This window comes from Dermacentor albipictus, chromosome 6, assembly GCF_038994185.2.
Source record: "Dermacentor albipictus isolate Rhodes 1998 colony chromosome 6, USDA_Dalb.pri_finalv2, whole genome shotgun sequence".
Taxonomy (NCBI): Eukaryota; Metazoa; Arthropoda; class Arachnida; order Ixodida; family Ixodidae; genus Dermacentor; species Dermacentor albipictus.
Genome location: NC_091826.1, coordinates 5,599,931 through 5,613,117, shown reverse-complemented (window position 1 = coordinate 5,613,117; position 13,187 = coordinate 5,599,931). Strand labels below are relative to the sequence as shown.

At 51.0% G+C, this 13,187-nt stretch overlaps 1 protein-coding gene across 1 annotated transcript; it reads left to right on the top strand.

The window, feature by feature from the left end:
• The first annotated feature begins 9,508 nt into the window (after positions 1-9,508).
• Positions 9,509-11,427, top strand: LOC135921794 (micronuclear linker histone polyprotein-like). Its single transcript, XM_065456107.2, has 2 exons — positions 9,509-9,784; positions 10,259-11,427. Exons 1-2 carry the CDS (start codon positions 9,615-9,617, stop codon positions 11,142-11,144), a joined length of 1,056 nt encoding a protein of 351 aa, XP_065312179.2. The 5' UTR covers positions 9,509-9,614; the 3' UTR covers positions 11,145-11,427.
• Positions 11,428-13,187: the final 1,760 nt, after the last annotated feature.

Here is a 13,187-nt window from a genome sequence, read left to right as displayed (position 1 = left end):
TGCCCTGCCAACGCGGACACGGACTTGCCTGACCTGTCCTCCTGGAACTCAGCGCTCAAAAGCACAGGGCTCATCGCTCAGCTCAAGGCTGTCAAGAGGGCTCGGGCAGTCGCCGAAGGACTTTGTCTACCGGCCCCGACCTGGGTGGAGCCGCCAGATTGATTTAATTATTTCTCCTCAGGACTTAAACAAATTTCGCACTCACTCACTACCCGCTGGGCATGTCATTCAGAAGGTAGACTGTGGAATGGCTTAAGGCGCGCGACGTGTTTGTGTCTTTCTAGAGCGGCGACGGTTGCTTGTGACGCGGGAGATTACATACGTAACGTCACTGAGGTGGTCCACAATGACGAATGGGCCAGAGCAGCGGGCCAAGAACTTGCGACACAGACCACGTTTGCGAACCGGTGTCCACAACCACACATGGTCACCCTTAGTATAAGACACGGACCGATGGCGGGCGTCGTAACAGATCTTTGAACGCTGTTGAGATGCCAGAGTTCGGAGGCGTGCGATGCGACAGGGTTCTTCTGCTCGGCACAATGTCTCGGCAGCGGAACTTTCCACGTCTAGCGTCGAAGGAGGAATCGTGTCGAGACAGCTGTGAGGAAATCGAGCATACAGCACATAAAATGGAGGGCGGTATTGCGCTTCGCGATGTCGTAAGCGGAAGTGATGCAAGGTAGCACTTCGTCTCAGTTTCTGTGCTTACCCACCGTGGTTGCTTGGTGGCTATGGTGTTGGGGTGCTAAGCATGAGGGCGCGAGATCGAATCCCGACCACGGTGGTCGCATTTCGATGGGGGCGAAGTGCGAAGACACCCATGTACTTAGATTTAGGTGCACGTTAAAGAACCCCACGTTGTCCAAATTTCCGGAGTCGGCGTGTGCCATAATCAGATGGTGGTTTTGCCCCGTAAAATTCGTTTTTTTTTTAGTTTTAGTGTCTGGAATCGACAGAAATGGACAACATGTTCGCTAGATTCTTGTTCCTTCGCTCTACAAGTCCATTGGTCTGTGCTTTTATGGAGTGGCATGGCGGAACTGGCAGGCAGACAGACGCAGGATCGTTTCAACGACGTCGGCGACTAGCTGGCACCCGCGGTTACTGACGATGACTCGGGTAGCACCGCGGCATAGAATTACAAAGCGAAGCATAAACTGCGATACGTGGAAGTCCGTTGCTGTGTGTATTGCCGCACTTTGTGCGTAGCGTGTCAGATGGTCGACACACACGACTGCCCGTCCATTAGCATTGTTTGATCGCGAAAATGGGCCGGGGAGAGCACCAACAGCCTCGAAGGGAGATTTAGGAGGCGGTACAGGATGAAGAAGTACGCGCGGCGTAGTCGTGGGACTCTTGCGAGTTTGGCATCGTTCCCAACCGGACACGTATTTTTCCGTGTCGTGTCGCGTCTTGGGCCAGTAGAACCTTTGCTGGATGCGGTGAAACATTCGGGCAAAGCCCATGTGGCCGCAAGTTCCATCGTCGTGCGTGAAGCGAAGAACATGGGAACGTAGAGTGCGTGGAACGACGACAACCAGGTGGGCTTGTTGGCCTGAATAATTTTTCTTGTAGAGGGTGTTGTCGTGGACCACGAAACGGCTTGGGTGGGCGTGCTCATTCGCAGAGACGAACAGAGAATCTAAGCCATGGTCGTCATGTTGTGCATTCCGGAATGTCGCGAGATCAGGGAACGGGGCACTGATAGTGTCGCTATACTGATCGAAGTTGTCAGCGTCGCACTCAGTCGTAGGTAGAGGTAGGCGCAATAAGCAGTCAGAATATGCGTGTCGGTTACTGCTTTTGTAGCGTAGTACAAAGCCAAACTCTTGTAAGTGCAGGGCCCATCACGCAAGTCGGCCAGAGGGGTCACGTAGGCTCACCAATCAAGAAAGGGAATGATGGTCGGTGATGACTGAGAAATAACGGCCGTAGACGTATGGGCGAAACTTGTGAACGGTAAAAACAACTGCCAGGCACTCCTGCTCTGTCACTGTGTAGCTGCGCTCTGCCTTGCTCAGTGAACGGCTTGCATAGACAACCACGTCTTCAGCGTTGTCATGGCGTCGGATGAGCACTGCGCCCAGGCCGATTCCACTGGCATCGGTATGAATTTCTGTAGGAGCGCAAGAATCAAAGTGGCCCAGCTCCGGCCCAAATGTCAGCACGAACTTTAGGTGCGTAAATGCAGATTCACAATCGAGTGTCCAGTGCAAAGGTACATATTTTTGCGGCTAGTCAATCAATGGTAGCGCCTTGTCAGCAAAATTTGGAATACAGCGGCGAAAGTATGAGCACAGACCCAGAAAGCTTCGATGGTCACGGAGAGACTGAGGCTTCTTGAAGTAGCTAACAGCGGCGATTTTCTGCGGATACGGTCAAACGCCATATTTGTCCGCAAAGTGTCCCAGAACCAGTGCTTTGCAAAGTGTTCTCGGACTTCCGCGTATCGCAGTGTTCTCCAAAACATTTCCTGGAGTTCAATGTCAGTGCAGCTTTCTCCAGACAGGTTACAACAGGATTAAGGCGATGGTTATGTTCCTAGAATGATGGACCAAAGATTTCCACGTCGTCCAGGTAAGATAAAGACATTTCCCCTGTTAGGTTCCGCAAGATTGTGTCGATATATCTTTTAAACGTTGAGGCCGTTACATAACCCGAATGGCGTAACATTAAATTAAAAAAAACCGTCTGGCGTTACAAAAGCTGCCTTTTCTGTGTCAGTCGGATCCACAGGAATCTGCCAATACCCGGATCGCAAATCTACCGAAGAAAAATATGACACCAAATGTAACCAATCGATAATGTCATCGATGCGAGGAAGTGGGTAGACGTCCTTCTTGGTTATGGCGTTGAGACGTTGGTAGTCAACACAGAACCTCGATTAATCATCCTTCTTCTTCACCAAGACAGCATGCGCAGCCCAGGGACTCGACGATTCTTGAATAACGCCAGTGGTTAGCATCTCGCTGACTTGCTCTGAAATAACTTCGCACTGGGACGCGGAAACTCGGTAAGGCTTTTGTCGGAGAACATGCGCAGTGTCCGTCTTGTGACGATTGCGCGAGCTCGGTATCTGAGTTTTCCGTACACCTTCTGTGCAAAATCAAATACTTTAGCGTGTCTGGCCAACAATGTAACTAAGTCTCTGCGCTTCTGCGAGGGAAGAGACTTGCTAATCATATTTAAGTACTGTGATTCTCTAACAGAGATATCAGCAGGGTCAGACTTAGAGCAATCGCTTAGGGCTCCAATGCAGGAGCCAAACTTCTTTTCAAACAGGAAAAACATAACTGACTCGGCTGTACAGTTCACCGCCCATAACTGTGCTTGTCCGACAGTAAGCGATACAAGGCAGCGACGTACAAACATGTTTTTTCTTCGCACTATGCAAGGGCAACGGCTCAATCGCAATGTCAAATGAACCTGTACTCGGGTCGGGTGCCGAAGCATTAACTAGCACGCTGGAAGTGGAATAAGCCGGAAGAACAGAATCGTTTGCTACAACGAGGTGGTTGCTTCGCAGGGAGGTTGATGGGCGAGAGCGGAGAACAGAACTTCGCCTGCTCCGCAGTCCACAGTCGCACAACACTCCTGCAAAAAGTCGATGTCAAGGGTAGAGGCGGGCGTGGAATGAGCAAGTACTGCATATTCTGCCTTGTAGGCCTTGCCAGCGACACAAGTAGGCACTGTGCATACATTGACTGGACACAACGACGCGCCGCTCACTGCCCGAAAGGTAGCAAGTTTGTCCCAATAAAACATAACTTTACGGCCAAGTCGTTCCTTGAAAACCAAACTCATCACAGAAACAGGTGATCCGGTGTCTATCAAAGCCATTGTGGGAACATCATCAAGAAGTACGTGAACCTTGTTTTGAAGCATCGAAACTGGCGGAGGCATAATTGCGTGCAATGCGGTCTAGTTTCCCAGCGGCGGAAATGAAAGCCGCGGCCGGGGCCGTGGAGCTCGTGACCGTCGCTGGCGTGTAGTAGGCAGCGTCAGGCTTCGCACAGAGGCAGGAGACTCCCTACGGATGTTCTGCAGGTACGTGGGCTGCTTGGCAGCTGGGTCCGAAGGCCAGTAGGTGTAATCGGCCCGTTGGCTTGTCCGTGGGAATGCAACAGATCACTGGGAAAATATCGTACGTGGGCGACGTCGCGTGTGGCAGAACCGGGCGACGTGCCAACGAGCACCGCACTGGTAGCACGCGGGGCCTTCACGCGGCACACCAAAAGTCGCGTTACTGTGAGTGTACTCGACCCACTGTTCCCACTCTGGAACGAAAGGAGACAGTCGGCTGTTGGAGCTGTAACTCTCACGAGGCGCATAAGGCGGCTCGACATTAGAGGCCATTTGTAGTGGAGCCCTTATCCGAGGCTATCGGCTGAACTATCTGCGCTCGTTGAAACTTTCAGCATGGATAGTTGTGGATGTTGTATCATATTGCGTGTCTCCAGCTTGCACAGTAACACAAGCATGCCGACGGATGTCCTCGCGTACACTGAGACGAATGGTGGCTGAAAGGTCAGCAGGTAATGAACCATGGCAGACATCGACGGTGGCGACCGTCGTGACATTGACCAGACGTCCAAACATCGAAGTGATGCGACGTGTTTTAAGGGCCTCGGAGGTTCGACAGTGATTAATCACGCCAGAGAATGGTACACCGAGACGAATGGTGGCTGAAAGGTCAGCAGGTAGTGAACCATGGCGGACATCGACGGTGGCGACCGTCGTGACATCGACCAGACGTCCAAACATCGAAGTGATGCGACGTGTTTTAAGGGCCTCGGAGGTTCGACAGTGATTAATCACGCCAGAGAATGGTACACTGAGACGAATGGTGGCTGAAAGGTCAGCAGGTAGTGAACCATGGCGGACATCGACGGTGGCGACCGTCGTGACATTGACCAGACGTCCAAACATCGAAGTGATGCGACGTGTTTTAAGGGCCTCGGAGGGTCGACAGTGATTAATCATGCCAGAGAATGGTACACTGAGACGAATGGTGGCTGAAAGGTCAGCAGGTAGTGAACCATGGCGGACATCGACGGTGGCGACCGTCGTGACATTGACCAGACGTCCAAACATCGAAGTGATGCGACGTGTTTTAAGGGCCTCGGAGGTTCGACAGTGATTAATCACGCCAGAGAATGGTACACTGAGACGAATGGTGGCTGAAAGGTCAGCAGGTAGTGAACCATGGCGGACATCGACGGTGGCGACCGTCGTGACATTGACCAGACGTCCAAACATCGAAGTGATGCGACGTGTTTTAAGGGCCTCGGAGGTTCGACAGTGATTAATCACGCCAGAGAATGGTACACCGAGACGAATGGTGGCTGAAAGGTCAGCAGGTAGTGAACCATGGCGGACATCGACGATGGCGACCGTCGTGACATTGACCAGACGTCCAAACATCGAAGTGATGCGACGTGTTTTAAGGGCCTCGGAGGTTCGACAGTGATTAATCACGCCAGAGAATGGTACACTGAGACGAATGGTGGCTGAAAGGTCAGCAGGTAGTGAACCATGGCGGACATCGACGGTGGCGACCGTCGTGACATTGACCAGACGTCCAAACATCGAAGTGATGCGACGTGTTTTAAGGGCCTCGGAGGTTCGACAGTGATTAATCACGCCAGAGAATGGTACACCGAGACGAATGGTGGCTGAAAGGTCAGCAGGTAGTGAACCATGGCGGACATCGACGATGGCGACCGTCGTGACATTGACCAGACGTCCAAACATCGAAGTGATGCGACGTGTTTTAAGGGCCTCGGAGGTTCGACAGTGATTAATCACGCCAGAGAATGGTACACTGAGACGAATGGTGGCTGAAAGGTCAGCAGGTAGTGAACCATGGCGGACATCGACGGTGGCGACCGTCGTGACATTGACCAGACGTCCCAACTTCGAAGTGATGCGACGTGTTTTAAGGGCCTCGGAGGTTCGACATTGATTAATCACGCCAGACACTGATTTGAGACTCTCGCGGCCGATGAGGTAGTGATAAACATCCTCGGTATCTTCAGTAACTCTTCAATGTACGTTCTGCAATTCTCCCCGGTGACTTGACCTCTGCGACGTCTGCACCGCACGCTTCTTCTTCGTTATGTCTCCAAAGCATTTATTAATTTCCTCCTCAAATAGTTCCCAGGTTGTCAAAGTGGCTTCACGGTTTCCAAACCATACCAACGCAGTAAAATCAAGGAACAACCCCATGTTAGACCACTGGCTAGCGTGGCATTCCAATCGTTGCCTCGGCTCACTCACTAATAATGGCTGAGCCACTCATCCACGTCGTCGCCGGGTTTTCCCATGAACATCCGCGGCTATCTGTAGCGGTAAGGCGATGCATTCGCGGGCGGTTGCTGGGAGTCTCTGTTCGAGCTCATTTCTTGAGGTAGTGGTGCCTAGCCCGTAAGTCGACGGCTTCGGCGAAGCTCGTACTATTGGGCTTCCGTCGTTGGCAGACGGGGTTCCTCAGGTAACACTAGGTAGTAGCTGGCTTACTCAGCACCTCCCCGACAGTTGTGACGATGGATCGCGTTCGTTTACAAGATGACGTATTCAAATGTTTCGCTCAGTGAATGCAGTTTAGAGTCGCACGCAAGCCAGCCCAGCTTCTCCAATCCAGCCTATTCATCCAAACTCCGCTCGCACGTTGCAATAGATTAATGCGACAGTGTTAGGGGCCCGTGTCGTAGTAAATCCGGTGTCGGCGTGTGGTGTGCGATATATATGACACGCTTTGCCATATGACTTGCAGAATAAGCGGGTTATACTGCCACACCATCCTATCACTAAAATTTCTCATACCTTGTCTTACATTCTTGACAAAGTTATTCCTCGGAATTTCGAGAATGATAGCCCACTAACAAATATCATGAAACAAAACATTTGCAGCAAATGCCTTTTATGTTGTATCTTCGCAGACTGAAATATTAGAAGTGCGAAACAATAACAGAAACCTGAAAATGATGTCATTTCTCTGGCGCGGCTGTGCGCTACTCCCGGAATCGACCCACGCCATGAGCCGAGTTTCTGCCAGTAGGTTCGCCTTCGTTCATACCGTTCGTCGCCAGCATTTCCCAGTAAAAATTACGGTTACACAAGTTGCAGTTGCCCGGAAGCGTGAGAAGCAGTCAGATATCTCTGAATGCTATCGTGTTCCACTCTCAGTAAAGGTGAAGCTTAAGCATCCTCCAAATTTTCATCTGTCCCGATATAACAGTTTTCCTTTTACGCCAACTTAGGCCACCGGGTGTACGTCACAGGGTATATGCAACTGCGTATGTGTCACTGAGCATGCGCCCTCCTCGAAGAATCTGTTTCACGGCAACTTGGCTCACGAGTGAAGGGAAGCCTGGCTGAAGCACACTTGCCTCCCGCATGACGGTGATGGCAATACGGCGCGCCGCTAAACTGCTTCAATGCTGATCGCATTAATGTCGGCAGTCGTCCGGAGATGGTTTCTGCCACACTTCTTCAATGCGTCAGCATTATTAGTGATATAGTGGAAAAAAGTGTATGTGTCTTAAGTGTCGGAAGCGAGTCACGTGGTAGAGGTTAAAAGTGTGTGTGTGTCCTAGTTTGTCTCTCCCTCTCTGTTCGGCTAACCGCTTACAGAGCAAGAGTTGTTTTAAAGGGTCAACCTAGCTTATTGTTCCGTTTTGCGTCGTTGCCTCCTTCCGCCAATGGTGCTCCGATCCCGCAGATAGTGAAGTCTACGGTTCCCATGGTTATGTGTCGCTGGGTAAGATTTCATGCCAATGGGTTTATCGTAATGCCACCGGCTGTGCGCCATCGTCCTCAAGTCGACGTCACGTCGTTGCCGTCACGTAGCCGTCCAGATTCTCGTCATCCAGTTGCCGTCACGTCATCGTCGCCATCGCCGCAATATGGTTGTCGTGACGCCTTCTTCATCCCGCCTACATCGTCGTACAGCCGTCGCCATCCGCTCGTCCACATGCCAGTGTCTTCATGCCGCTGTCGTCGTAGTTCCTTCTTCGTCGTGTCATAATCGTGCTGCCCCCATTCAATCGTGATTATGACGCCCTTGTCGCTCCATCGTTGTCATAGCACCGTCGCGATGCCGTCGTTGTTACTTCATCGTCGTCATCCGATTCTGCTTATGCGGTGGTCGTCGTCAAACCATCGTCGCCGTACACTCTCCGCTATCCTTATGACGTCCTTATGCCGTCCATGTTACCCTGACCATTTCATAATCGTCATCCCTTCGTCATCATAGCACTTTCAAAGCTGCGCCAGTGTATGCTTAGAAAGCCAGCAAACACTCGAGCATAGGAGAGGAGCGTAGTACTTTCAACTTTAATTGAGAACGGTATAAAACGTCCTTTAAATACAATGTCACGGACTAAGCGGGACATTCATATCCCCAAGCGATTCTGCAAGCTCGAGATCGTCAATTACATTCGTAACCGACCGCTGAGTTTGTATTTGTTTTTTTGTTTCTACAAACTGTAACCTTTAAGTGGTATAAAAGTTCTATATACACTGTTAGAGTACCTCAGCTAACTTGCCTGAAGTAATGTAGTTGTGTTTTTAAACTCTTTTCCTACAGTGGGTTTTCATCTGTTGGCCACCATCTTTACTTTACCAACCTCTCTTAGTTACATTCCTCGTATCATTTCCTTTAATGGTTTTTCAAGCTTTTAGAGTCCTCTGCGACATGTATGTGGCACCCGGTGCCCGCTCCTTGGTCGATCCCCGGTAGCGCTTATGAGCCGTGGCAATGAGGAAGACAACTCGTGGAATTGGAGTCTTTCACCCGGCGTCGAACACCGTCAACGCACGCCGGCTCCGGCTCCAATCCCCGCTGGGTCCATTCCGCGGTGAAGACGAGACAATTGATCATTTCTTTCTTATCCTATCGCCAATTCGCAAATGCATGAAAATACATTTTCGAAACGGCATTCAGGCACATTACAGTGAATTTGCCAATTGTTGAATCTCTTTCTCTGAGAGCCTTCTTCCTTGCCCAATATCACACGGATGCCTGTTGAGCTGTTGAATAATTTATCGCTATTTCAATCGAGTCTTCTCAGTTACATTACTAATTATGTGTGCTATTTTCACAAGAAGAAGGACAGGATAGAAAACACAGACAAGCGCCGCCAGCAACAATAGTTTATTTTGACAAACACGCCAAATATATACCCTCGCATAAACACGTGTGACATCTTAAAGATTAGTGTTTAAATAATCAATTTATAGTTCGTGCTGACTCACTGATGGCCGCATTACGCACATGTCACCGGACTTATGAATACAGAATGCTCAAGCCCCCGCCTTCGTATCGCCATCTCGTCCCTGTTCGTTGGCGCCACTCTTCTTGGATGACCAACACGCCAACCAATTAGTACTTGTAAATGTTATTTTCTATTCCTCCAAATATTCTGCAATTATTTCAGTTGCTTTCTTGGGATTGGTGATTGTCTTCCAATTCCATTCGAATCTTGCTCCATCCCCCATAGTGGGTCTGAGACATCAAGAGCGGACAAACAGAGCGACGGGACCAGCGGTCGGCGCAGCTTCTCTGGCCCCAGCGACGCCCGGATCGTCGCGCACGGGCCTCGGCTGCGATGGCCGGCCGCCACAGCGGGACGGGCAAGCGACGCGCTAGCCGGCACTCGCCGGACACTGGCAGCGGCGGCTCGTCGGACCGCGACGCGAAGAGGCGCAAGTCGAAACGACAACGTCGACCCAGTAGCAGCGACACGTCCGGCAGCACCCAAAAGCTGGCCAGACACAGGTATATAGACATGTTGACCTTTATTCTTTGTATCGGGACGGCGAGAAGTTTGTCTGCTAGGTTCGGAGCAATGCATTTCACGGACATTTGCGTCTCCTCAAAGAGATTAGGTTTATCAACGGCCCTTCAGACTCCTCTCAGCCATCTCTCTTTTGCAGTCAATATTCCATTGACTGATATTAAATCCTAGTGATGCCGAGGTCTCGGTGCTTCCTTCGTGTGCTTGTGTCTCTAGAGCATGATACAGCCTGTTAAAAAACAACTCATGCATTCGATTTTATCGCTCGCATGTAGTAGAGCAATGCAATGTTTGTCGTCAGTTTTTTTTTTTCCTGAAAGATTTCGTGGGTTATCATCCCACCCTGCTTTCGAAAACAGAAGTGAATGTTTTGGGGTTGTAGAAAAAAAAAAGTGCTGCCTTCTTTAGCCGTCCTGCGCAACTATGACGCACATTCGATCTGTTTTATTTCGCAGGGCTGCGAAGCGCCGCGAGAGAAGTGAATCCTCGTCCAGCCGTTTCAGCAGCAAGAAAGGCAAGTCCAAGAAGCGACGCCACTCGAAGAGCTCGTCCGGAAGCAGCGGCTACAAATCTAAGCGCAAGACTAGGGGGAAACACAAGTCGAGCAGCGGCGCGTCCAGCCACGGCAGCAGGGACTCGCACAACCACGAAACAAAAAAATTACGGCGTCGTTCTGGAAGCCAGCCGGAAGCCCGAAGAAAGAGCGAATGGCGCAAGAGAGACACCGAAAGCGACGCCCAGTCGCCGAGCTCTGCTGTCAGTGACGTGGCAGAGAGCACGCGGAGAGCGACGAAAAGACGTCGCCACCGGTCGTCTAGCGAGGAAAGCAACCGCCCAGAAACACCCCGCGAAGAGGTGAAGATGGCCTCAAGGAGTGCCGCTGAAAAAAAGGTTCGCCCCGCCGGCATCCAGACCAGCGAGTGCCGAGCAGCGGTGAATTCGGCGGCTCAGGAGGGCGACTCGTTCGAAGCAGCTTCTAACGACGAGGCCACCGCAAACAAGAAGCGGCGAAAAAGGAAAATGCCGCATACTCCGGTGACCGACCTGTTCAACGCTCTCAACGACCCCGCAGCAGTGTCTCGCAGTGCGAACGTAGACGACTCGTCGAAGGCTACGCGCGAGACTCCGAAAGAGAACAACGACGATCGTTCCGACGGCGGGCGCGAGAAGAATCAGGCAGCCCCGGATGTGCCACCGACGGAAGGGTCCCCTCTACCGATGGAGTTTCCCGATTTGGCTCCAGACATTGCCGAGCTACTGCTGCAACTGTTCCTCGAGTTGCTTTTAATCATGCTTCTGCAGTACCTAGATCATGAACACCCTCAGGAAAACTTGCAGTAGGGCACTGGCTAACCCCGCGTCGCCCGAGGGCCACATTTCTATACGAATGAAATCCCTCTGCGACCTAAAGCATGCATAATTATAATTATAACCCGGGATTTTTTCAGGTTCTAAATTTATCCTAATTTTAGATATAAAGGTACGGTAAAGGCCTATATACCATGGTTGCTACAATTGTTTCCGAATCGGGGACTGAGGCATATTCCTAAACCCAGCGATATCGCACTTGTGCCGTACAGGTTCACCTTGGAATAAATTGCACAAACGTAGACGACACATAAAATTTGTTTACCAAACAGGTGCCACTAACTGAAGCGCTGCACTTCTCGGCCTGGCCCAGGCTCCCGACCGAATGAACGCGTAGCCCGGCCCGGGATCGCTAGAAAGCTTATTCGTGCGTGCCTTAAAACATTCATCGCTTAGGTAGTGTGTTGAATGACATTACAGCAAAACCGCACGCAGTGGGAATGAAACGTTGCGGAAAAGAGCCCATCTACTGCAAACATGAAAAAGTTGATAGAAGCAAAATCTGCTTTTAAAATTCCTGACAATTGGGCATTTCATATAAAACTCTCGCGCACATATTATGTTTTAAACAATGAAGGTCACATCCACTTGTATAAAAGCATAATAAAGACAGGTGAGTCAGGTGCGGCTGATATCGAAAATGGACACGGTCTTCCGGGGCGCATTGGTTAGGCATGTTGCTTTGTGCTCCATGTTGATGGTGATGGTGAACCTCTGTCATGGCTCGCACCTTTTATCATGCTGGTTATTCCGGAAGAAAAAGACGCTCCCTCAGAAAATGTAGTCTGACCTGTCTTCGACGCCACTCGTCACCTTAACTTCGCCTACGCCACCTTGCCCTGATTTGGCACCATCTCACACGAGGCCCCTTTAAGGTAGCCTTTTCTTTACTTCCTTTTTAGGCTGCTCTGGCTTCGGGCTTGGGTAACTTTTCAGGCTACACCATCTCCGGCATTGGCCTTCATTTTTGATTAAAATCACGCTTTCGGTTTCGGTTTTAAGAGCAGGCAATTTGAGCGACAACTTGTGTGTTTAATTTCTGGCTTTTTGCTAATTTACACATTATTACTGCTTCGGTGATAATCAACATTAGTCTCTATGTCCACTGCAGGATGACGCCCTCTCTCAGGAATTTCAGACTACCGCTCTCGTGAGCTAGCTGTGTCGTACATAGCTCTTAGATAACTTGGAGCCGTTGTCTTCATTTCAAGCTTGTATTTCACGCCTTTTTCTTTGTCCTACATGCATAGAAGGCCTCGAATCGCCAAACTTGTACGAGACGAAAGTGGTTAGACACTTAAGATCTCTCGGTTCCTAAATCGAACTGAAGTCGCCAAGAAAGACCTAGTCTTGGAAAAGTGTCACCCGAGGGCGAAGCGTCGTCAGCGATAACCAGGCGTTGCGCTTCGGCTCCTCGCGCTGCATTTGGTTGCTGCACAAGATGAGACCGACGAAAAACTACACGTTCCTGTTTGGCAGCGCTAGATTTCACTTGGCCTTCACCATCGGCAAGCGTGTGGACCACAGTGTAGTAAACACACAGCTACTCAACGAACCCCCATGCGTGTGCGCACAACGCTTGTACATACCAGCAGTGGAAACCAGAACACTGCCGGCAGAGGAGCGGAGCGTCCGAGTGCAATAGCCCGGAGGTGGTACTCCGGGCACGTGTCCTCCGGCACCCGTCCGCTCACCGAAATTTCCGCATTAGTATATGGGCTGCCCACCGCCCCCTGCCTCCGTCCCCCCGTCCCACAAGTGCCGGGTCAAATGCCTGCCCCCTCCCCCCCCCCAACAAAAACGCAAGAATGCGACGGGCTGATCCATCTTGTTACACAGCGCCGAACGAAACTGAACACCAGATAACGCGGTCTGCAGTCTTCGTGAGGGTGACCTGTCTTGGACGCTTTTGCAGCTCAGCGCACTCGACGTGGTGTCCCTGTGCACCCTTGGTAAGCCTCCAGGCGCTGGCCACGCATGCAGGTTGATATCGTTACCGCACGATGGCAGCCGCGC

Coding starts and splice junctions, on each gene's coding strand:
- LOC135921794 (XM_065456107.2), top strand. CDS start 9,615: ATGGCCGGCCGCCACAGCGGGACGGGCAAGCGACGCGCTAGCCGGCAC. Junction 9,785..10,258: donor CAAAAGCTGGCCAGACACAG/GTATATAGACAT, acceptor TTTATTTCGCAG/GGCTGCGAAGCGCCGCGAGA.